The following is a 26004-nucleotide window of genomic DNA, read 5'->3' on the forward strand; positions in this document are numbered from 1 at the left end:
CAACTCAGTATCCCGTACCTGCCTTCTCCATACCCCCTGATCCCTTTAGCCACAAGGGCCACATCTAACTCCCTCTTAAATATAGCCAATGAACTGGCTTCAACTACCTTCTGTTGCAGAGAATTCCAGAGATTCACCACTCTCTGTGTGAAAAATGTTTTCCTCATCTCGGTCCTAAAAGATTTCCCTTATCCCTTATCCTTAAACTATGACACCTTGTCCTGGACTTCCCCAACATCGGGAGCAATCTTCCTGCATCTAGTCTGTCCAACCCCTTAAGAATTTTTTAAGTTTCTATAAGATCCCCCCTCAATCTTCAAAATGCTAGCGAGTACATCCAGTCTGGATAGTCTATCCAGACTATCTTCATATGAAAGTCCTGACATCCCAGGAATCAGTCTGGTGAACCTTCTCTGTACTCCCTCTATGGCAAGAATGTCTTTCCTCAGATTAGGAAACCAAAACTGTACGCAATCCTCCAGGTGTGGTCTGACCAAGACCCTGTACAACTGCAGTAGAACCTCCCTGCTCCTATACTCAAATCCTTTTGCTATGAATGCTAACATACCATTCGCTTTCTTCACTGCCTGCTGCACCTGCATGACTACTTTCAATGACTGGTGTACCATGACACCCAGGTCTCGTTGCATCTCCCCTTTTCCTAATCGGCCACCATTCAGATAATAGTCTACTTTCCTGTTTTTTATACCAAAGTGGATAACCTCACATTTATCCACATTATACTGCATCTGCCATGCATTTGCCCACTCACCCAGCCTATCCAAGTCACCTTGCAGCCTCCTAGCATCCTCCTCACAGCTAACACTGCCCCCCAGCTTCATGTCATCCGCAAACTTGGAGATGTTGCATTCAATTCCCTCGTCCAAATCATTAATATATATTGTAAATAACTGGGGTCCCAGCACTGAGCCTTGCGGTACCCCACTAGTCACTGCCTGCCATTGTGAAAAGGACCCGTTTACTTCTACTCTTTGCTTCCAGTCTGCCAGCCAGTTCTTTATCCACATCAATACTGAACCCCCAATACCGTGTGCTTTAAGTTTGTATACTAACCTCCTATGTGGGACCTTGTCAAAAGCCATCTGAAAGTCCAGATATAACACATCCACTGGTTTTCCCTTATCCACTCTACTAGTTACATCCTCGAAAAATTCTATAAGATTCGTCAGACATGATTTACCTTTCATAAATCCATGCTGACTTTGTCCAATGATTTCACCACTTTCCAATCTTTAATAACTGATTCTTGCAGTTTCCCCACTACCACTACCAATATTGCAGTTATATCTTTAGTGGTTTCATCCAATCTATATTACTAAATCTCTGATCTTGACCGCATTTGGCCTACTGTGCTGCGATTTCCTACAGAACGCCGCCACCTACGGCCGTCATTTTTGGCCACCTCGCCCAGAGCCCCCCTCCGCTTTACGGGTGCGGAGGATTTTTCCCATCGATGACAAATCAGAGAGTTATTAATGTTTTTTTGAAAATCACCATTCTCTCTGCTGCACCTGCTGGAGGGAGGGGGAGGGACTATAAAACCAGGAAATGGTGTGCCTCACTCATCTCTGCAAGATGGGTGAAGCCAAGGGTCACGTATCTCTGAGCTCTGAATAACACTGGACAAATGTCTACACAACTGTGAGTACCCTTAATGTGGTTTGAAAATGAAAATATGGTTTGTTTGAAGTAAAAAGGCACTGCCTGCAAATGGTTGTTTGGATGCTTTGGCTTGAAGTTGAAAGGCACTACTTACTGCAAATGGTGGCATGAGGTTGAAAAGCACTACTTACTGCAAATGGTGGCTTGGGTGCTTTGGCTTGAAGTTGAAATGCACTATTCACTGCAAATGGTGGCTTGGGAGCTTTGGTTTAAAGTTCAAAATGAACTACTTACTACAAATGGTGGCTTGTGAGCTTTGGCTTGAAGTTTATAAAAATCACCATTCTCTCTGCTGTACCTGCTGGAGGGAGGGGGAGGGACTATAAAACCAGGAAGTGGTGTGCCTCACTCATTCTTTGCAAGATGGATGAAGCCAAGGGTCACGTCTCTCTGAGCTCTGAATGACACTGAACAAATATCTACACAACTGTGAGTACCCTTAATGTGGTTTGAAAATAAAAATATGTTTTTTTTTTAAGTAAAAAAGCACTGCCTGCAAATGGTTGTTTTGGGTGCTTTGGCTTGAAGTTGAAATGCACTATTTATTGCAAATGGTGGCTTGGGAGCTTTGATTTAAAGTTGCAAGGAACTACTTACTGCAATTGGCGGCTTGGGTGCTTTGTCTTAAAGTTAAAAGGCACTACTGCAAATGCACTTACTTCCTGTTTGCACTGTATATTGATTTTAGATAAAACGCTACACTTACGGCTGTGATTTTTGGCCATCTTACTCAGTGTCCCCTCTGCTGAGCAGGTGCAGAGAATTCTTCCCATCAATGAAAAATAAAAGTGTTATTAGTGTTTAAATTTTTCTTGAGAATCTCTCTCCTGTCAATCACGCCCTGAAAGCCACACCTTTTCCGGTGGGATGGGGAAGGGTTATAAAACCCGGAAGTGTGGGTGTGGCTCAGTCTCTGCATGATGGGGGAGGGAGAGGTCATGACTCTGTCTGAGCTGTGAATCAACTGAACACACTGAATGTCTACTGAACTGTGAGTTTGGTGTTTTGTGTGGTTTTATGGTGGTTTCACCCTGCATGAAATGGTATGAAGCTGCATTTGAATTTGGTGGCCTTGGACCCTGCTTGAATTTGAATAAAACTGCACTGAATTTGGTGGCCTTGGATCCAACTTACAGTGGTGTGAAACTGCACTTGAATTCGGTGGCCTTTCACCCTGCTTGAAATGGTGGGAACATGGATTTGAATTTGGTGGACTTGCACCCTGCTTGAAATGGAATTTCAAGGAATAGTCATGAGTCAACTGCCAGCCCACCAGCCGTGAGTGAGCTGCCAGCAGATCAGGCTTGAGGGACTGAACTTCCACCCCAAGAACCCATACGAGCACTCCAGAAAGCCCCCCCCCCCCCCACTGGCCACCAATATTGGAATTGGTGGAGCCATCCCATGTGAACATGGGACCCAACGGGTCCCACTTAGTCTAGTCATTTATATAAATTGAAAGACATTGAGGTACAGCACTGAAACCAGTGACAACATACAACATACTTATCACATGCGGGCAACCAGACGCCTGCTCTCTTTTTCCTATTAGCCAAACATTTTTTTCTATCCATGCAGTTACCAATGACACCATAAGTTTTTATTTTTTCCAACTTATTTTGATTTTAAATGCATCCAGGAAATCTAAGAATGTACATATTCTCTCTATCCACAGCACATGTAACAGCTTCAAAGAACTCAAACAAATTGTTCAAACATGTTTTCCCTTACACAAATACATGTTGACTTCTCCCAGGATACCAATTTTTATCTAAATACCCTACTATTATTAATACATAATTGATGTATTAATAATTCTCCCTTATTCTCCCACCAGCTATGATCTTAAATCTCCTGTGTTCTATCTCCTTTACTTTAAAAAAAAAAGTTAGATTTTACAGAACCTTCCTTGAACCCAGAGAATTTGGGAAATTCAGAACCTTATATCAACTTATTTTAAGACTTTAGTGTGAATTCTTTCAGGATCCAGGGACTTGTCATCAGAGTTTTACCAATTGCTGACAAAAGACACAAAGTGTTGGAGTAACTCACAGGTCAGGCAGCATCTTTGGAGTACATGGCGTATCGGGTTAATGGTTGTTTCAGAACCAATCATTTCTTCTAGAAATGCAGCCTGACAAACGTAGTCCAGCACCTTATGTCTTTTTTTGATAAATCACCATCTGCAGTTCCTCATGTCGACATTTCAACAATTGCTGTTGCATTCTATCCAGTCAATTCATCTTCAATTGTTTACCAAACCTTGGATTATATATAAATGCTACCTTCAGCAATAGTGATAGTCTAGTCTTTAGTCAGAGGTTGGTGAATCTGTGGAATTCTTTGCCACAGAAGGCTATGGAGGCCAAGTCAGTGGATATTTTTAATGCAGAGATAGATTATTGATTAGTACAGTTGTCAGAGGTTATAGGGAGAAGGCAGGATAATACGATTAGGAGGGAAATAGATCAGCCATGATTCAATGGCGGAGTAGACTTGATGGGCCAAATGGCCTAATTCTACCATCACTTATGAAGGTAGACAAAAATGCTGGAGAAACTCAGCGGGTGAGGCACCATCTATGGAGCGAAGGAATAGGTGACGTTTCGGGTCGAGACCCTTCTTCAGACTGATGTGGGGGTGCGGGGGCGGGAAGAAGAAAGGAAGAGGTGGAGACAGTGGGCTGTGGGAGAGCTGGGAAGGGGAGGGGAAGGAGGGAGAAAGCAAGGACCTCATGAAATTGGAGAAGTCAATGTTCATACCACTGGGGTGTAAACTGCCCAAGCGAAATATGAGGTGCTGCTCCTCCAATGTGCGGTGGGACTCACTCTGGCCATGGAGGAGGCCCAGGACAGAAAGGTCCAATACGGAATGGGAGGGGGAGTTGAAGTGCTGAGCCACCGGGAGATCGGGTTCGTTAATACGAACTGTGTGGAGGTGTTGGGTGAAGCAATGGCCAAACCTGCGCTTGATCTCACCGATGCAGAGCAGTTGGCACCTAGAGCAGCAATTTTTCCAGCATCTGCAGTTCTTTCTTAAACCTATCACTTATGACCTCACTTATGACTACAATGAAGATATTCATTGCAATAAATCAGCAACTTTTCTGATTTCAAAAGAGGGACGCTGAAAATACTTTTATATGACAGCCCATCCAGAGGTGGCCAAATGCAAAATGCTTTATATATTGATAATTTACATTGCCTCTCAACCTTTATGAAGATGAGTTTGATGTTGACCTTGTGTACTGTATGCAGGTTTGCACATTCTCTCTGTGTCTAAGTGGGTTTCTTATGGCTGCTCCAGTTTCCTCTCACATCCAAAAGTTATGCTGGCAGGCTATTTGCTTACTGTTAACTACCCTTTAGTGTAGGTTAATGGCAACAAGGATTTTAAAAAATCAGTTGGTAGGCATCGGTGAGAGAGAATAAGTTGCAGGGGCACAGGGAAATAAAAATCAGGGATGAGAATTGGATTGCTCCTGATGGGCTAAATAGATCCTTGTGTAGACACAATGAACTCCATGTGTGTTCTGATACTAATTGAGCCATAAATGTTCTTAAAGATAAGTTAGCATCTTTGTCTGTAACTTCTCTAGAATCCCAACAGAACAGCCTGCTAAGTCTAACACAACATATGTTCCTATATTTGTGACTGCCCATTAGTTTATGACTAGAATGCTCATGAGAATTTATCACTAATCTAAATGAGAATCAAGAGTGAAGCGTTGATGAGACCCAATGGCTTTGCGCCATGGATAATATAGTATGCTAATTGGGCAAGGTGTTTACATAGTTTGTTTGGATTAGCGTGATTTGTTCAAATAATAAGTTCTTGTAAATATTAGTGTTGGTAACTGACAGAATATGTTACATGTTCTGCTGGACTTTGCTGATAGTTGACCAGCAGATCCATGGTAATTGCCAACTTGCCCCAGAGCATACATCACCAAATATGGTCTCCGCACTGAATTAAACTAAAACTTTACAAGCTGATCTTTGCATGTCTCTATTTTCCAACTTGAAATACAATCCTGGTTAAATTCACCACAGAATCCTGAATGATTATCCCTGTAGTAGTTTCTGCACGTGGCTACAGTTAATCTTGTTGCGGTCCAATATAGTCAACCATTCCATCGCGAATCTTTGAATTATCTTTCACATTTCTTGAACGAGCAGAATCAGTACATTTTCTGCCATAGCTTTTTGTGTTTTTTTTCAAGAGAATTCTTTACATCCAACGGATACCAGGGTTTCTTTTTATTATTTTATGGGATGTGGAGATTACTGGCCAGATCAGCATGAATTGTTACCATCTGAAGAAGGATCCCGACCTGAAACTTTGTCTATCCATTCCCTCCACAAATGTTGTCTGGCCCGCTGAGTTACTCTAGCACTTGATGTTTTGCTCAAGATTCCAGCATCGGCAGCTTAAAGCCCTGTCCCACTGTACAGGTTCATTCAAGAGTTCTCCCGAGTTTGCCCTGATTCGAACTCGGAGATTTACGGTAATGGCCGCTCATAGGTACTCGGGGCTCTCGTGGACATTTTTCAACATGTTGAAAAATATTCACGAGTCTTCCTGAGCTTATCGCGTTTCCCGAGTACCTGCCATTAGCGTTACGAGCCGCTAAGAGACGTCCCCGAGCTCCGACGTACCCGCTACATACTTACCACGAGTTTGATTTTTTTTTTAACTCGGGAGAGCTCTTGAATGAACTCGTACGGTGGGACAGGGCTATTATTCATTTCTAATTGCCTTGTAATTCTTGTATGATACGATACGATAAAACTTTATTCATCCCCAGAGGGAAATTGGTCTGCCGACAATCACAACACACAAGGTACACAAAAACTTGAAATTAAAAGTGAAACAAAAAGAAAAAGACAAGAGACTGTTCGTTGGCTGCCAGCCTACACTGTATTGCTCTATGACACTATGAATCCATAAGTAGTAGAATCTTGGGAGGGCAGGAGGTGGTGGAGTTGATGATAATATGAAGAGAATTAAAGGGTTAACACAGGATGAGTTTAAATGTATGGTTGATGGTTGGACTCAATGGGTGAAGAACCTGTTTCTGTGCTGTTTGTCTCTAGGACCATATGATTTTCCTGGATATTTTACAAGAATAAATAGTATTATTAAGAATAGAATTACATTTATCATAAAATCACTAAGGGGATGTTGACGCATTGAAACAATAGAGGATATCCCGGGTATTTGAAAAGATCCTTTGACTCTGACACTTACATTGCTTCAACTGAATGGTTTGCAAAATTCTGCAAATCCTCAAACAAATCTAGCTCAAGCACTTACATGATTCTGCTAAGTATATTATTTCATTATAGCAAAATAAATAGTACACCTGATGCATATATTTAAGAATGTGTGATTAAAAGCTTCTTAAAGTAATTTAAATGTATTTTAGATGAACCTGTTAACACTCCTTTGTGGTCACCTAATTAGCCACAAATAATTGACAGCACAAATAATAAAATAAACATATAATCTGTTTTGGTAATGATTATTTGGGAATAAATTTGATCTGGAGTCGAAACCTGCTTTCTTTCAAATAGGCACTTCTGCGCAGATGGGAGAATGGTTTAATCTTGTATTGAAAAGTGACAACCTTGAGTAGCAAGATATTTTATCAGTAAAAGACTGAAACATCAATCTAAATTATACACTTTAATTATTAAATAATCTGATCTAACTGAGAGGGAAGAATACTCTCACTGTGTTAAAGATAACACAAGAAAATGGTTAAATTACAATAATATATCACTTCATCATAATTGTAATAATTATTTAACAATATTATTTTCTATTTGTGGCTTGTTTGGTGATATCACTAAAATGTTGAATCAATCTCAAAACATGCTTTAAGATATTGAGAAGGTTATTTGGGATTTCAATGTAGCATAAAAATATCTGACTAATTATGCTCTATCATTAAGACTGCCACATGCTCGGCCTTTAAGACTGTTAAATATATTAATCTTCTTAAAGTTTATTCAATTTACTTCAACCCCGGTACTGACACTGTTGAATTGGCTCATAATAGGTGAGGAGGAATGGCAAAAGCAATACTATTGTGACCACTAGAATAAAAATTAAACATATTATCAGGTTATATTTTATGGATCCTGCAAACAACTATCTAGGGCAATACTAATAAGGATAACATCAATAAAGGTATTGATAGTTTCATTGTTTGCATTTATACAGTAAATTTACATTAATCCAGTATTTATGCATATAGAATCTTCATACAACTGGAATGTTTTCTAATAATATTAAAGAAGTTCATAATTTATTTTCAAATAGCTAAATAATTGTAAAAGCAAATGCTAATGTAATTTGATTATTCTTGCTATATTTTACATTACTACTGTTTAGCTTTAAAATATAGAATTGCAGTGTCAATGACATATAGTTTGACAATTTATTTAAAGGTTTCTACATAGAATACTCCTGCGTGATGTACTGTAATTTATTTACAATTTTCATACATCCAGCTGAATGGCTGAGTGTACTGAATTTAGTTATAAATTTTAATTCTTCAATGTTTTCAAATTCTTCTTGTCTATCTTTCCTACAGGTAAAATATTCTGTGCATAAATATATATATATCTACATTGACAAATCGTGAAAATAAAATATATGATTTACTGGCTGTAAAACTATTTGTTGTTCCTTTGAGTAGCTAACCTGACTCCCAAATTTGGAATAAAGATTCTAAATCAGTTAAACCAATTTTAAGAGGAATCTGAAAATCTAATCTGCAGAAAAAGTGATACCTGTACTGTGATTAGCTCAGGAAGCCTTCTTTGCATCTAATGAAGTCTTTCAATTGTATGGAAAGAATATGCATATACATTTAGTTTTTAAATGGTGCATGTATATTTTGGTTTTCGAGAAAACAAAGTAGATTTTTTATCATTGAAACTGTTTGTCATTATTACAAAATATTCAAAAATATTCAATAACTGTGATTAGAGTATTTAAATGATCACAATCAAAATTTCTAAAAACTATTGATGCACCATGTCACTATGTTTAAAGAAATGTACAGCTTTCATCTTAAAGAAAAATAATTTAATGTGAATAAGCAGACAACTATTTTCTGTTCATAATTATACAGGAAGATTAAACCATTGGCATTGCCATGCATGAGCGCCAAAACGTTTAAGATTCCCACATGTCTGCGAATGTGAAAGTCACCTTTTTGTCAGCTGCTCAGCAGGAAATTTGCACCTAGGCTCCGATGCTAGACCCTTCATGGAGTCCAGCAGCAGAGAGCAAAGATGTGGCATGTGCCCATCACTTGCGATGGGAGATCCAGTTAAAGCTGGAATAAGCTTCTTTCCACTCAACTGAAGAGGAATGGGTTTGGGAGACTGTCAGTGCTAGCCACTTTACATTAATAAGAGTTTTAGATCATGGCTTTAACTTGCTTACATTGTTTAACTTAAAAAATATATTTTAATAGTTTTAAATATTTTAAATTGTTTTGAAAGTTTATGAACATCAGAAATGCTAATAAACTCCATTGATTGAACAGTAATTCGGTAGGCAGGGTTTGTTTTCATCAGAGAGAAGATTGTCAGATTCAGATTCAGATTCAACTTTAATTGTCATTGTCAGTGTACAGTACAGAGACAACGACCAAAATTATAAGGGTCATAAATATGGTAGCTAATGTGAAACGTTATACCTTAGCAAGGGTGTCTGTAACAAAAGGGCGTGGTTTTACGAAAAGAGCTAGGAGATTTTGAGGAAGAATTTAGCTCCCAGTGTGTATTTGGAATAGGGAAAGCATTGTTGAAGGCAGGTACCTTCTCAGCATTGGATTTGAATTTTCATGGCATGGGAGGCTATGGAGTGAGTTGGAAAATTAGATTGATATAGTACTTGATGGGCCAAATGGCCTAATGACTCCATGATATATTTATGTGCTGAAAGATCTGAAATCCCTTAGGTCCTCACTGCTAAGGATAGAGTCAACTTTGTCCAACAAGTCGGCTTCAAATGCTGTCTTTTTATTTTAGAGAAGTGATGAGCACAGGGGGCTGCTGTATTGAGAACTTCACTGCCCTGAACAGTTGGGATGTGGCAGGAATGTGATTACAGAGATCACGCAAACTTAACATACAGCAACAGAGGTCATGACAATGACATACTGACCAGAAATGGCACCTGTCAGACACTAGGGGGAGCATTGTAACAATTTTACTGTCAGTCAAAACAGAAACAAATCTGCGGATGTTCTTATTCCTGGAATATCTATTGTACAAAACATGGCAATATATGAAGTACAACGTCAAATTATCGCATATTAAATACTTAAATGATTAAAATGAACGTTGGCATTCTCTTTTGTAACAACGTTTAACAACATAATTTATAACACCAAATCTATATTGACATTTTGAGAAATTGTGCATGTTTTGGATCATCTGACTATTTCCCTTTTCTTAGGCTCTCTGGCCTCCATTTCAGATATTCCCATTGTTTGCCATTTGCCCGCCCAATCTGAGGCCTGAGATTCCATTGTCCTGCACAAACCAAACCTTGAATCAAAATAATGTACTACAGTGCAAAAAGGTTTGTGTATTGAAGAACAGTTGCTAAGATAATACTTCCATAGATATGATTTAATTGTTTTAATAAAGTAATTCATGTAGTGTTTCTGTAGTCGAGGTTATTTTTACCTCCAAAATGTTTTATTCCATTGACTTTAGCAAATTACTGTAATTGATAGGCAAACTTTGATTTCCACAATTTAGTCTATCTTGTCCATAACACAAATGTAATCATTTGAAATTGATTCTGTGTTGTAGCCCTTATTCATATATCATTTTACTTAAATAATCTCAATCATTCAAAAAAGTCTGTAATTGAACTTGTTCTTTTGGCCCTGCATTTTAACTACATGTTGAAGACAGCATAGACCGACACAAACGGCTGGAGTAACTCAGTGGGTCAGGCAACATCTCTGGAGAAAAGGAATAGGTGACGTTTCAGGTCGAGACCCTTCTTCAGCCAACCTATAGTTTGTGAAGGTACCATGAATCTCTCAAAATATTTCAGCACCATTTAAATATTTGCATGATTTCAATTTTAAAAAATTGGGCAGCTGCTTTCAAAGTGAGTGGCTTCAAAATGTTTGTTCAATATTTTCAATTTTAAGTTTTTTCCTCATAAAGTAGGAGGATAGTGAGCATCTATGATAGACTTTGAGAGAAATGAAAGCTGCAGGATAGACATCCGTTTTATTGGTAGTTTTAAGTATTCCCAGCTTCAGAATTAATGCCCAAAGAGGAAAGAAACCAATGCAGGTATTTTTGTGCATCCTTTATACGGTTCATTATCCTTCCTGTAGAGCGGGATATCTGGCTCCAACCATTAATAATTTAGCAAATTCTGTCTAGGTTGTGAATCCTTATCTGTATTGGTACAGATTTCCACTGAGGAGGTGAAATTTTGAATATACAACTGCTGTTCCAGAAAAGTTGCTAAAGGTGGAAAGAGGCATACACAAACTATCCAGTCAGTGGCCTTAGATATACCCTGTATACAATGACCATGGTTTATTTATTGCAGTAAAATTTTCTTAATATGTAATGTATAAACATAAAATATTAATGAGAAAATGGTGTGCATCTCAAGAGGAATATAATTTAAAATGGGGTTCAGTAGTTGAATTGTACATTTCTTGATCGAGTCAATTGGAATATTGGGGTTATTCACTTTGCTATCAGTGTTCAATGGGTTAAATCATATCAGCAGGTTAGATAGGTTTTGACTGTATTATTTTGTTTTTAGACTGAGGAATCAATCTATTTTTTATAATAATCAAGAAATCAAATACAATGGTTAATACTTTACAATCCTTGGAATTAAATTAACAGGGAATCTGAAATCAATTTCTATGTCACAATAATAGAACTGATTTTTTTTTTTGTATGAAATGGGGGGGGGGGGGGGGGGGGCTGTGGCCTGTTGAGGGCAAAGGAAATTAAAATTAGGAGCCGTCTATTTCACATTTTCACTAATATCTTTCTGCTTTACAAAAGTTTAGATGTTCAAAAAACAGGTCGTGCAAAATTAAAAAATCTAAATCATTACATTAAGTTAGAAACTTATTTTTGTAATGCTTTATACAATTTTGTTTTAATTGTCTTAATAGCAGACATAACAGTAAACAAGTACATTTATATAGGGATCTTGTATTACTCATAAAATTATATCCTTTGTGTTTGCATCTTGAATTTGTGTGAACTTGTTTACGCTTAAGCATGTATTTTTCAAAATCGTTGTTTTCCTTTGAAAGTGAACTCCCATGCTTTCAAATATTCTGAAATAATAAAAGATTATTTTTGCAGAAATCGCAAATAATCATGTGAAGAAAGGGTACTTGATGAAGATGACTCCAATCAATCATTACCCGAATAAATAACTTTGTCATCTCTCTGTGATTCAAGGAAGTTGATTATCAATGTGAAAAAGAATGAATTTACCATATCTTGAGAATTCAGAAGATGTGCAATATTGTTTTCAATATGTTAACGCATCCTGTCCCAGAGTCACTAGGCCAATAGCAATCAAAGCAACACTGTACCTTATTATTAGCTTATCAATATTTATTTCAATTTTGGGGAATCTGGTGGTGATTGCTTCGGTTTTACATTTCAAACAACTACAGACACCCACTAATTATCTTGTATTATCTTTAGCAGTTGTTGATTTCCTGGTAGCATCTATTGTATTACCTTACAGTATGATTAGATCCATTGAAACATGTTGGTATTTTGGACATGTGTTTTGCAAAATTCATTCAGTTCTTGAAATTGTATTAACAATAGTTTCAATTTATAATGTATGTTTTATTGCTATTGATCGCTACTATGCTATTTGTGACCCCTTGCTCTATTCCATAAAAATAACTGTGCCTGTGACATTTATCATTCTTAGTTTGATCTGGTTATTTGCTATCTATTATGGTTTTAATGTGGTTTTTTTGGACTTCAGTAAAAAGATACTGTCTGATTATGTGCCTACTATGGCCTGTGAAGGCAGCTGCATTGCTTATGCTAAATTTGAGGGACATATGGATTCTTTGATCATATTTTTCATTCCTATTTTGATCATTCTGGGTGTAAACATTAAGATATTTTTTGTGGTAAAATGTAAACGTGGCAGAAAAATTGGAAATTTGCCAAACAATGACACGGGGGAAATAAATAAAGAAACTTTGCATAATAAGGAACAAATAGCTGTTAAAAATCAAAGTGCAATAATGGGAATTTTTACATTCTCCTGGCTGCCTTTCTATGTAAATAGCATTCTTAATCCATATTTTGACAGTTTAATCCCAACTCCTTTAGATGATGTAATTACATGGTTTGGATTCTTTAATTCTACTTTGAACCCAATGCTTTATGCTTTTTTGTATCCATGGTATCGGCGAGTACTAAAACTTACATTTTCTTGTCAGATATTTACCTCGGATTCAGCTACAATAGATTTATTTTGAGTGTAATTAAAGATATTTGTCTTGGAGCAGAACAGAAAATATACATCTTAATTGTGTGCTTCAAACTCAATGATCCCCTTTCAATGAGCCATAACACTGTTGGGAATACTCTCACCTGTCAGGCAAAAGATAGATGCAAAACTTTGATGAAGAGCAGGAGATTTACTCCATTGTGCTTAATTTATTCACTGGTTTAAAAAAATCATGATCTCTTCATTGTCACATTGTTATTTATGGGAACTTTTGTTTTTAGAGATAGAGCATGAAAACAGATCCTTCGGCCCACCATCCATGCCGACCATCGATCATATGTTCACACTAGTTCTGTTATCCTGATTTTACATTCATTCCTTACACACTAGGGTCAATTTACAGCAACAAATTCACTCACAATCCCACACATCTCTAGGATGTGGGAGGAAACCAGAGCATCTGAAGGAAACCATGGTCACAGGCTTACTCCTGCACCTATTGTCTATTGTCTATTAGATAGAGCTCTTAAAGATAGCAGAGTTAAGAGATATGGGGTTAAGGCAGGAACGGGGTGCTGATTGGGGATGATCACAGTGAATGGCGGTGCTGGCTCAAAGGACCGAATGGCCTACCTCTGCACCTATGTCTATTGTCTAGAATGTGCAAACTCCACACAGACAGCACTCGAGGTCAGGATCGAATCCGGTCTCTGGTGCTGTGAGGCAGCAACTCTACTGCTGAGCTACCGTGCCGCCCTTTCATTCTTATAAATTGACTACAACATGTCTAACATTTCAACACCACTTAAAGCGCATATTTAATCATTATGAAGTGCTATGGAAATGTGTTGTATAAACAGTTGTTTCCTTCTTTGTAACCATGACCGATAAGATAAATCGTACTAACAGGTAGACAGACATTTTTGAAAGATATATCTTTGATATTAAGATTAAGAATAAGATTGGAAGATGGGAGTGTAAAAGACAACAGCTCAAAATTCTCTTGCATAACTCAGATAAAATAAAATACTGACCTGGGAAGGATGTCATTTTCTTTACATTTTATTGTAAAAGATGGTCAAGTGTACTGTTGAAATTAAAATGAGTGTTCAAAATTTGTGTGCTTTTTAACTTTGAAATGAAATAGCATTTTGATTCAAATCAAGCCCCCCTTCTGCATATTATAACCATATAACCATATAACAATTACAGCACGGAAACAGGCCATCTCGACCCTTCTAGTCCGTGCCGAACACGTATTCTCCCCTAGTCCCATATACCTGCGCTCAGACCATAACCCTCCATTCCTTTCCCGTCCATATAACTATCCAATTTATTTTTAAATTATAAAAACGAACCTGCCTCCACCACCTTCACTGGAAGCTCATTCCACACAGCCACCACTCTCTGAGTAAAGAAGTTCCCCCTCATGTTACCCCTAAACTTCTGTCCCTTAATTCTCAAGTCATGTCCCCTTATTTGAATCTTCCCTACTCTCAGTGGGAAAAGCTTATCCACGTCAACTCTGTCTATCCCTCTCATCATTTTAAAGACCTCTATCAAGTCCCCCCTTAACCTTCTGCGCTCCAAAGAATAAAGCCCTAACATGTTCAACCTTTCTCTGTAACTCAGTTGCTGAAACCCAGGCAACATTCTAGTAAATATGCATCTTTAACGACACTGAAGAAACACTTCAGATTACAATTACAAAGTGATATCAGTGTTACACAGTGAGTTTACCCATTGTACATATACTGTAAATCCCACATTGTAAAGGGTACTGTAAATCCTACAAAATTAAGATGGTGGGGCAATCATTCGACCAAAGAAGGTCTTAATGTTGACTCATATGTGTAACAATAGCCTATGCAACCTTATTCCTTTTAATGTTAATTGCATCCTGCTTCCCTGGCTTATTGGTGGAACGGATCACAAAAGCACAAGCTTATGGGACAAATTTCCAATGCCAAATCTTCTCTACACTAAAGACTATTTACTTTCATCTCCACCACTCAGATCCCAAACCAAGGTTTGCCACTTTCATGTATTTAATTATCACAGCTCCCTCTCTTTGGTATTTCTCATATCTATGAACTCTATAAATATGCTTTCCCCAAAAGTAGTAGTCTACTTCCTCCAAAATACTTTGTTTTACCAGTTTTCCCATCATAGATTTATACTGCTTCCTTGTGTATTATCGTGCATTTTGTATCAAATCCTTATCGTGATCCTGAATAATTTACATTCTATTGGCTCCATTACCTTTGCAATATCCTACAGGTTTAGATTTCCCATTATGATTGATGCCAAATTCCACTCGTAATCCTCCACTTTTTGACTCAGGTGAGTGATTTAGTTGTCTTGCACAATGCCCAAGGAATCATTGTGCTGTAGACAGAAATAGGGTGACTGGAACTGTAAGTGCTTGCTTCCTATTCTTGCAACAATACAGTCCCATTTTTGACAGGCAGAAGGCCACTGTGGTTAAACCAATATTTTAAAACCGTTTATTTAATGTGTGTTCAGATGGAATATTTTTTAACATACTGATCATTTGATAGAACTTTTCACAGTGTTTTCAAAGTGTTAGTAGTTCACATTATAAGAGTAGAATTAGGCCATTTGGCCCATCGAGGCTACTCCGCCATTTAATCATGGTTTATCTGTGCCTCCTAATCCCATTTTCCTGCCTTCTCCCCATAACTCTTGACACCCATTCTAATCAAGAATTTGTCTTTCTCTGCGTTAAAAAATATCCACTCACTTGGCCTCCACAGCCTTCTGTGGCAATGAGTTCCACAGATTAACTACCCTTTGATTAAGATTCAATTTAATTGTCATTTGGACCCCTTGAGGTCCAAACGAAATGCCGTTTCTGCAGCCATACATTACAAACAAATAGACCCAAGACACAATATAATTTACATAAACATCCATCACACATCGCTGTGATGGAAGGCCAAAAAAAACATCTCTCCACTGCATCGTCCCCCCCCCCCCCCCCCCCCCCCAGAGTCAAAGTCAAAGTCAAAGCCCCCGGCTGGCGATGGCGATTGTCCCCGCGGCCATTAAAGCCACGCTGGGTGGTGCGAGGTCGCACACCGGGTCTTGGTGTTAGAGCCCCCGGCGTGCGCTCGCAGAGTCCCGCGGCCATTCCAAGCCGCGCGGGGCGGTGATGTCAGGCCCCGCTCCCGGAGCTCTTCGACCCCGCAACTCGGGCGGGAGAAGTCGCCGTTGCGAGAGCCCTGAGCGGGAAAAGCGGTCTCCCTCCAGGGACCCGCGGGCTCCCGGTGCCGCCGTCTGCCAGACCCGCAGTTGCAGCCTCCGAATCTCCGGAGGTCGGGCCGCAGCAGCAGCAGCGCTCCACCACCGCTCCACCCGCTCTGGACTTGGCCAGCTTCGCGACGGTGAGGTGAGTCGTCGGCACCAGAGTCCCCGGTCTTCTCCTGTTGGAGGCCGCTCCTCGTTGCAGCCCCAACGACAACGGAGACCCGACAAGAAAAGGTTGGGTCTCCCGTGCAGGGAGAGATTTAAAAGTTACCCCCTCCTTCCCACCCCACCCCCACCCACCCCCCCACACACACACCCCAACAAAAAATAACAAAAACTACATAGAAACATAGACAAAAAATAATAAAAACGCGGACGGGCTGCAGAGGCCGCTGCTGACGAGAGTCGCGCCGCCTACCTAGAAGTTCCTCCTCACCTACTTTCTAAAAGAGTGCCCTGCGTTCGATGTGATTTGATGACATAATTAAAACGCTTATGTACATTGACTTTTATTCTGTTGGAAAATAATTATTGAAATTAAGCCTGTGATTTTTATGATTTTGACACCAGGCACACTCAATGGCTCTCTTTTGCATTTTTACAATGAGATGTTTCTCAGATTCAGATTCAGATTCAGATTCAATTTTAATTGTCATTGTCAGTGTACAGTACAGAGACAACGAAATGCATTTAGCATCTCCTTTGAAGAGCGACATAGCAAACGATTTTGAATAAAAAAAATAAATAATAAGTGTCCGGGGGTGGGGGGGTGATTGGCAGTCACCGAGGTACGTGGTTTAGTAGAGTGACAGCCGGAAAGAAGCTGTTCCTCGACCTGCTGGTTCGGCAACGGAGAGACCTGTAGCGCCTCCCGGATGGTAGGAGGGTAAACAGTCCATGGTTGGGGTGAGAGCAGTCCTTGGCGATGCTGAGCGCCCTCCGCAGACAGCGCTTGCTTTGGACAGACTCAATGGAGGGGAGCGTGGAACCGGTGATGCGTTGGGCAATTTTCACCACCCTCTGCAATGCCTTCTGGTCGGAGACAGAGCAGTTGCCATACCATACTGTGATGCAGTTGGTAAGGATGCTCTCGATGGTGCAGCGGTAGAAGTTCACCAGGATCTGAGGAGACAGGTTGACCTTCTTCAGTCTTCTCAGGAAGAAGAGACGCTGATGAGCCTTCTTGATCAGAGTTCTACTTGAAAACATAAACCAAATTCTCTTTTTGTTCTAAAATTGAAGTTCTAATGACATCTATCAGTACCTCAAAGTACAAGTTCAGATTTTGAAATAACATTTCAGACTAGTCTGCCTGTGACTCTATCTACACAATCCGATAATGTTGCTGTCTTTAAGTATAACTTCCTTGACCTGAATATTATTATATGGTTGATCCACTCAAATCCTCAGATCTACTTTCTTTGCTGTTGTAAAGGGTGATTTTTCTTTTATGCCCTAGTCCCATGCTTGGCTGCTTCTGCAAGCTGTTGTCCTGATAGACATTTGGTGTCTCATACAAGAAGAGGTACCGGTACTTTTTTCCAACACTTTTGATTCTTCTAAAACAAAATCTATTTCAGAATTGATTATAATTTACATATCAACAATACTTCCTCTTGCAGGGAAGATTTACGAGGATGTTGCCAGGACATGAGGGCCTGAGCAGGCTAGGACATTATTAATTGGAGTGCAGGAGACTGAATGATGATATTTTGGAGGAGGGTAATATCAGGAGGGGAAGAGATCGGGTGAATGCACTGAATATTTGACCCAGAGTACAGGAATCACGAACCAGAGGACATAGGATTAAGGTGAGAGTCATAGTCATACAGCCATACAGAGTAGAAACAGGGTCTTTGGCCAAACTTGCCCACACCGACCAACATGTCCCATCTACACTAGTCCCACCTGCCTGCGTTTGCTGCATATCCCTCAAAACCTATCCTACCCATGTACATGTCTAATTGTTTCTTCAAAAGTTGTAATAGTCCCTGCCTCAATTACCTCCTCTGGCAGCTTGTTCCATCCACCCATCATTCTTTGTGTGAAAAAGTTACCCCTCAGATTTTCCCCTTCACCTTAAACCCATATCCTCTGGTTCTCGATTCCCCTACTCTGGGCAAGAGACACTGTGTGTCTACCATTCCTCTCATCATTTCATACACCTTCATAAGATCACCCATCATCCTCCTGCACTCCAAGTCCCATCCCAGGGGGGAAAGGTTTAAAGGTAAACTGAGGGGCAACCTTTTCACACACTGGGCAGTGGGCATATGGAATGAGTTCCCAGAGGAGGTAGTTGAGATAATTGCTATAACAACTTTTAAAAGGCATCTGGGCATAGATAGGAAAGGTTTCTAGAGATAAGGGCCAAAACAGGGCCGGTGGGACTACCATAGATGGGGCATCCTAGTTGGCATGGGCAAGTTGAGCTGAAGGGCCTGTTTAGTGCTGTCTGACTCGTTGGCCCTATGACTCTTGCTTCTCTCTTACATTTCTACATCAAATGCGACTGATTACATTTTCACTGAAATTCATGAATGTTACATCAAATAGCCTTCATTAAGAAAATGAAATCCTCTCCACCCTCCACCAATTTTATTCTATGCCAAGCAAGCAGGTGATCCTATATTCCCAGCAAAGTAAAGAGCACATTTGACCTACTACCATTTAATGTGTGCTTACAGATTACATTTGGTATTGCTAATAGTAAGATTGAGTTAATGTCATTCCAAGGAGAGCTAGAGTTAAGGGATTTGCGTAGTAAGCATATTATCTAAAAGGTGAGAGCCTGCAGAGCTCTGAGGTGCAGACAGATCTGGGTTAACTAGTGCATGACTCAGAAAAGATAAAACTCCTTCCCTATGATAGCTGCTTTTAGAGGCTTTTCAGTAAAGTGAACTACATTACCTGAGACCTACAGTAAGTGCTGTCTGCGATCTTGCTGCTTGATTCATGGGTGCTGAAGACCTAAAAAGGAGTATGAGCATATAGGGACAGTGAGCAGTGATAATGGCTTGGGCCAGGTCCAACATTATAAAGCCCAATCAGCTCTGCAAACTGTTACCAACTGGTTGCATGACACAAATTGCCCATGGATATTTTTCGTAAAAGTATTGATAATGAGCTGCTGAAATATGTTCAGAACTGCCACACACAGCTCCAATGTGTAGGAATGAATTTAAACTGAAGATAGACACAAGATGCTGGAGTAACTCAAGGGGACAGGCAGGAAGGAATGGGTGACGTTTCGGGTCGAGACCTTTCTTCAGACTCCAAGCTCCACAGCTCCAGGTTGGTGATGCACCAGCATTTGCTTCTATAGAAGTAAACTCAGGAATTACTGGTCTAAATACTTCCTCACCTCACTACACTTTCTTTGAAGTTATGCATAACATTTTCTTCACAGTCTACATTTTCCGAGTATTTCTTTCATTACCTCAGGGTTAAATATCTGAAATAAAGACAGCAAAATATTATTTGTAGGGTCTACAAAACCATGGAGTCACTTTAAAGTATTGCCTTCCTACTTCACATAAATAACTTGTTCCATTTAAAACATAGAACAGTAAAGCACAGGAATTGGCCCTTTGCCCCACAATGTTTGTGCTGAATATGATGCCAAGTTAAATTGATCTCATCTGCCTGTACATGATCCATATTCCTCTATCCCTTGCACTTCCACCTGCCTATCTAATAGCCTCGTGAATAGCATTATCATATCTGCTTCCACCACCTTCACAGGTAATGTTTTTCAGGCCTTCACCATTCTCTGTATAAAATATTTGTCCCTTACATTTCCATTAAACTTTCCCCCTCTCACCTTATAGCTATACCCTCCAATGTCAGACATTTCCACCCTGGGAAAAATCTTCTGTCTACTCTATCTATGCCTCTGACAATTTTATATGCTTTTACGATATATGATACGATACAATAAAACTTTATTCATCCCCGTAGGGAAATTGATCTGCCGACAGTCACAACACACAAGGTGCCCACAAGCTCGAAATTAATAGTGAAAATAAAAAGAACAAGACAAGCGACTGTTGGCTGGCTGCCGTGTGCACAGCGCCTTCACCGGAACAAATGAAACAAACAAACACAGACTTATCTTCTGGGCAGAGGATTCGAAACAAGAGTGCCCCACCCCATGTACCCCATTTGTTCTCCCATCGTCCCTCACAGCGTTTCCCCCCACGCCGGGTCCCACTGTTCTTCACGGCTGTCCCCTACACAGGGTCCATTGTCTTCCCCTTCCCCCTCACGCTCATCGACCATGAGGCTCCACCACCACCGAGGCTCCCATTGCCTCCAAGGCCTACGTTGTCACAGAGGCCCCCCTTCCGCAGATACTCCTGCTGCCGCTGAGGCACACGTTGCCGCAGTGGCCCCTCTGCCGCTGAGGCTCCTGCTGCCGCCAAGGCCCACGTTGTTGCAGAGGCCCCCCTGTCGTTGAGGCTCCTGCTGCCGCCGAGGCACCCGCATAACCACTGCCGATTATCCCGCGGCCGCCGCTGAGGCTCCCATCACCGCCACCGCTGAGGCTCCTTCAGCCAAGACAGGCCTCTCCGCCCGGCTTCACCACAGTCCCCTGGGAGGCTTCTGGGGCGAGTCAGGCCTACCGTGGAGCATTCTGGTCTTCGGTCGTCGTTCTGGTCGGCCGCGGTGAGGTTGTTCGGCGGGTGGATCGTGCCCGCATGGCTCCCCAGGACACTCCCGTGGCTCTTTGGGACACCCTTCTTGTCTCCCCTCAACCTTGTTTTACCATGTCTCCCCTTAATCTCTAACGTTCCAGATAAAACAATCCAAGTTTATCCAACCTCTCCTAGTAGCTGAAACCCTCTAATCCAGGCAGCATTCTGGAATTTAAACAATTAATAAAGCATGCCAATTGTATGACACTCATCTACCGGAAAACCATGATCAGCCTGAATTTGTTGGACAAAAGGGCCTGTTTCCATACTGTATCTGTTAATTAAACTGAGCTCCCATTTTACTTCCTCTAGATGTTTTTGATCGTGCAGGTTATTAACTGCACAACATATAATTAATTTAAACATTTATAGGGGTTTAAATCAAACTGAGTTTGATAATTTACCTATGATTTTGTGATTACATTAAACCAATTGCAGATAATTAATCTTACCCCCCAATCTATTCAGCAGCTTCATTATGGATGTTTAGTGGCATTTAATCAAATGGTGGAACTGTTCAAAGCATGTGAGAAGAATTGTTATTGCACCTGGCATATACGACGTTGACCATAATGTTCTGCTTTTGGTCACAGAGCAGATGTTCATTCAGGAAGTGAAGTTTCTGCAATGTATAATATTTCAGGGTTTTCAAATGGTGCTTTCAATATAACCTAAGTGCAGTCAGTGGATACCTACTGTACACCATGAGAAATCCTACAAACCAGTCAAATCCATGCACATGTCTTGAACGTGTGGTTGCTCTATCTCAAGTGAGAATGATGAATTTGTTTCTTTGGAGTTGAAAGATTCTGAGAATTCCTCAATTCAATAAGTGCAGAACAGTTTATTGCAAAAGATTGTGGATGTTCCTTACAATAACTTGAAAATAATTGGGTACATGTAAAATTATGGCCTAATATGACATAATAAAGGGATGCTCACATTGTGTATTTCAGTTTTCGAAAGATATTCCTGTGCAGGATGGGCAGGAGGTCTTCTGCTAACATCAGAAGAATACTTTTGGCACATCTTGTCTTTGGCTTCCTGACTGAAAAAAATCTCCCTTCTTCATTTACTATATCATATCTAAGGATCCCATTAATGACATGATTTAGTGTCAAGGCATTTAAATGAACATATCACGTGTTCATTTACTGACATTATTGACAGTATGCCAATTGCGCTAATTTCCATTAAAGTCGCTACCTTGCTCAACCTGTAAATCACTCTGCATTATTTTTATGTTTGAGCAGTTCAACTGGTTTAATAGCCTTAATTTTATGTTACTGGGTTTCACCCTTTGGACATTTCTAAATTTAATCTCTCTACTATTGATGATCTTGCTTTCAGTTGTCAGGAATCCAAGCTTTGGCATTCCATTCAATGTCCACTTCGCTACATCCCTCATCTCTTTTAAAGTTAACACACTGCAGATTCTGCCCCAATGTACTGTTTCTTTAAAAATGCCATTTGGTTTAGTTTAGGCATATAGCATGGAAACAGACCCTTCGGCCCATCGAGTCCACGCTGACTATTGATCACGTGTTCACACTTGTTATCCCACTACAAGGTAGGGACAATTTACGGAGGACAATTACCCTACAAACCCGCAAGCATTGACATATAGGAGGAAACTGGAGTATCTGGAGGTCATCCACACGGTCACAGGAAGAATGTGCAAACTCCCTACAGACAGCACCCAAGGTCAGGATTGACCCTGGGTCTCTGGCGTTGTGAGGCTGCAGCTCTGCTGCTGCTGCCATTTGACTAAAATCAACATCATCATCATCATCATCAACCTTTATTGTCATCTTGCAAGCAACAGTTGTACAGTGCAAAATGAAAAGACGTTTCCCAGGGAATAGCGGAGCATCGCACATGAAATTTAAAACATTTCACACATAATAACACTAAAAACAATCCAGTCCCTGATGGAACAGTATAAATAGTTAAAAGCAGGTAAAAACAACTACTCAGGCAATATTACTGAAAAATATGGCAGAAGTTTTAGTGCAATTTATGTTTTGTGCAACATATTTCCATAATATTTTTCATTTGTCCAAAGGATGGAAAAATCATCACTAAAAATTTCTGTTAATTGATTTCTTGTTCAATTTTTAAAAATGTAGGTTGTGTACTAATTTATAGATGTTTTTAAAATTGTGCTGACTATTGTAATTTAATGTACCTGCCTAATACATTCTAAAATAATCACTTCAATTTCTGGATTTTTACAGGATAATCCCGATCAATAGTTGCTTGAACTTCATAAACCTCCTAAGTCAGTTAATGCTCTTTGATCTGAAGAAGGGTTTCGGCACGAAACGTTGCCTATTTCCTTCGCTCCATAGATGCTGCTGCACCCGCTGAGTTTCTCCAGCTTTTTTGTGTACCTTAAATGCTCTTTGATCACCTGTCCTAACATCTCAATATCACTGTTAAATTTTGTATCTCAAAAATGCTGTTTGAAATGTTTCACTACCTATAGTGCTTTATAAAAATGCAAGTTGTTTTTGTGTGGTGGTGTATTCCAGTTGCTGGGACCCAAATAATCATAAATTCAGACATGAGGAAAATATGTTTAATCTCACAATGGCAGTTAGAAAATTGAATAGAATTCAGAGTATGGGGAAGTAGAAGGTTGTAATGTTTTACTTTATCTGGGTTGAGCTGACAGCTGTTTCCTGCATGTGTTTACTTTGGTTTACTACAGTTGGGATGCTGCAGTGCTACAAATATATATTGAAACATATATCTTGTGTATTATGAAAATTACATGTTCTTGCTTTTCAAAATGAAGAGTAAAATTCTAATGCAAAACTTTAGTATGGAATTTTGAACAATTCAGAAATATTTTACAATGCTCTCCATAATGTTTGGGTTAAAGACCCATCATTTATTTATTTGCCTCTGTACTACACAATCTGAGATTTGTAATAGAAAAAAATCACATGTGGTTAAAGTGCACATTTCAGGGCACCATAATGTTTGAGACACATGGCTTCACAGGCGTTTGTAATTGCTCAGGCGTGTTTAATTGGCTCCTTAATGCAGGAATAAGAGAGCTCTCAGCACCTAGTCTTTTCTCCAGTCTTTCCATCACCTTTGGAAACTTTTATTGCTGTTTATTGATATGACTAAAGCCATGCCAATGAAAGTCAAAGAAGCCATTATCAGACTGAGAAACAAGAATAAAACTGTTAGAGATCAGCCAAACCGTAGGTTACCAAAATCAACTGTTTGGAACATCATTGGGAGGAAAGAGAGCACTGGTGAGCTTACTAATCGCAAATGGACTGGCAAGCCAAGAAAGACCTCCACTGCTGATGACAGAAGAATTCTCTCAATAATAAAGAAAAATCCCCAAACACCTGTCCGACAGATCAGAAACACTCTTCAGCAGTCAGGTGTGGATTTGTCAATGTGGACATGTCCGGACTGTCCGCAGAAGACCATGAAAAGAAATACAGAGGTTACACTGCAAGATGCAAACCACTGGTTAGCTACAAAAATAGGATGGCCAGGTTACAGTTTGCCAAGTACATAAAGGAGCAACCACAGTTCTGGAAAAAGGTCTTGTGGACAGATGAGACGAAGATTAACTTATATCAGAGTGATGGCAAGAGCAAAGTATGGAGGGGAGAAGGAACCGCCCAAGATCCAAAGCATACCACCTCATCTGTGAAACACAGTGGTGGGGGTGTTATGGCCTGGGCATGTATGGCTGCTGAAGGTACTGGCTCACTTATCTTCATTGGTGATACAATGGCTGATGGTAGCAGCATAATGAACTAGACTAAGTGGGACCTGTTGGGTCCCTGTCACATGGGAGGTCTGGTCCCCCAACACAACCCGTTCCCCAATGCAATATTCTACCACTCACCCATTCCCCCAATGCAATATTGCACCACTCATGCATAGCCCCCAACTGTGCAGGCATAGCTCATTTCCCCTCACCCCCCAGCACTCCCTCCCCCCCCTCCCTCCCCCCTCCCTCCTTCCCTCCCTCCCCTCCCCTCCCTCCCTCCCTCCCCCTCCCTCCCTCCATAACTCCTCTCCCCTCCCTACCCCCCTCCTATCCCTCTATCCCAAACTCTTCACCTCCCCCATCCCTCCACTACCCCTCCTGACCTCTCCCACTGCCTTCCTCTCCCTCTATTCCCAACTCCCTACCTCCCCTCTTCTCCCCCTCTATTTCCCCTCTTCTCCCACTCCCACTCTCCTCTCCTCCCCTCCCAATCCCTCGCTCACTACTCCCTCCTTCTCCTTTTCCCCGTGTGTGTGTGAGTTACTCAAACGCCGTGCAAACTGCTCGGACACCCTCAACCCGACTCTCCCTCCCTCTGCCCACTCTGGCTCAGCTGCCGCTCAGCCTGTCACTGTCCTGTTCGACCGCCCACTGCTACGGCTCAGCCCGTCCCCGTCTCGCCCACCTCGCTGCCGCTGCCAGGCAACAGAATGTGGCTCTGGGGAATGGAGTCGGTGTTTTTCATGGTGGACACGAGTTATGATGAGCTGGTGGAGAAGATCTCCTCCGAGAAGGCCGTGAGGGTTAGTTACCGCAACGGCGGAGGAGTCGGAGTCGGATCCGGGGGGGAGGGGTAGACGGGACTGCCATTGCCGCAGAGAGCGAGCGGAGGAGAGGGGTGAGTGATGAGGGAGAGAGAGACACAGGAGAAAGAGACGGAATAAAGAGACAGGACCAGGGCCACCACTGGACCTCCACAGGGCCTCCACTGAACACCCCCCCCCGCGGCCGTCGCCAGTGGTGGGGGAGACGATAGACAAGTTACTGTGAGGAGGGGAGAGAGGAGTTTATGAGTGAGGCGGTACAGGCCGCCAT

General features: G+C 40.8%; 1 protein-coding gene across 1 annotated transcript; it reads left to right on the forward strand.

Annotated features, from left to right (window-relative positions):
• The first annotated feature begins 12373 nt into the window (after positions 1-12373).
• LOC129697657 (trace amine-associated receptor 4-like) lies at positions 12374-23416 on the forward strand. Its single transcript, XM_055636368.1, has 3 exons — positions 12374-13216; positions 22415-22513; positions 23399-23416. Exons 1-3 carry the CDS (start codon positions 12467-12469, stop codon positions 23414-23416), a joined length of 867 nt encoding a protein of 288 aa, XP_055492343.1. The 5' UTR covers positions 12374-12466.
• Positions 23417-26004: the final 2588 nt, after the last annotated feature.

This window comes from Leucoraja erinacea, chromosome 5 (genome assembly GCF_028641065.1).
Source record: "Leucoraja erinacea ecotype New England chromosome 5, Leri_hhj_1, whole genome shotgun sequence".
Lineage (NCBI taxonomy): Eukaryota > Metazoa > Chordata > Chondrichthyes > Rajiformes > Rajidae > Leucoraja > Leucoraja erinaceus.

Excerpts from the sequence above, each read along its gene's own strand:
- LOC129697657 (XM_055636368.1), top strand. The coding sequence starts at position 12,467 with ATGATTAGATCCATTGAAACATGTTGGTATTTTGGACATGTGTTTTGC. Across the intron at positions 13,217-22,414 it reads ATTCAGCTACAATAGATTTA|TTCAACTGGTTTAATAGCCT; the intron begins TTTTGAGTGTAA and ends ATGTTTGAGCAG.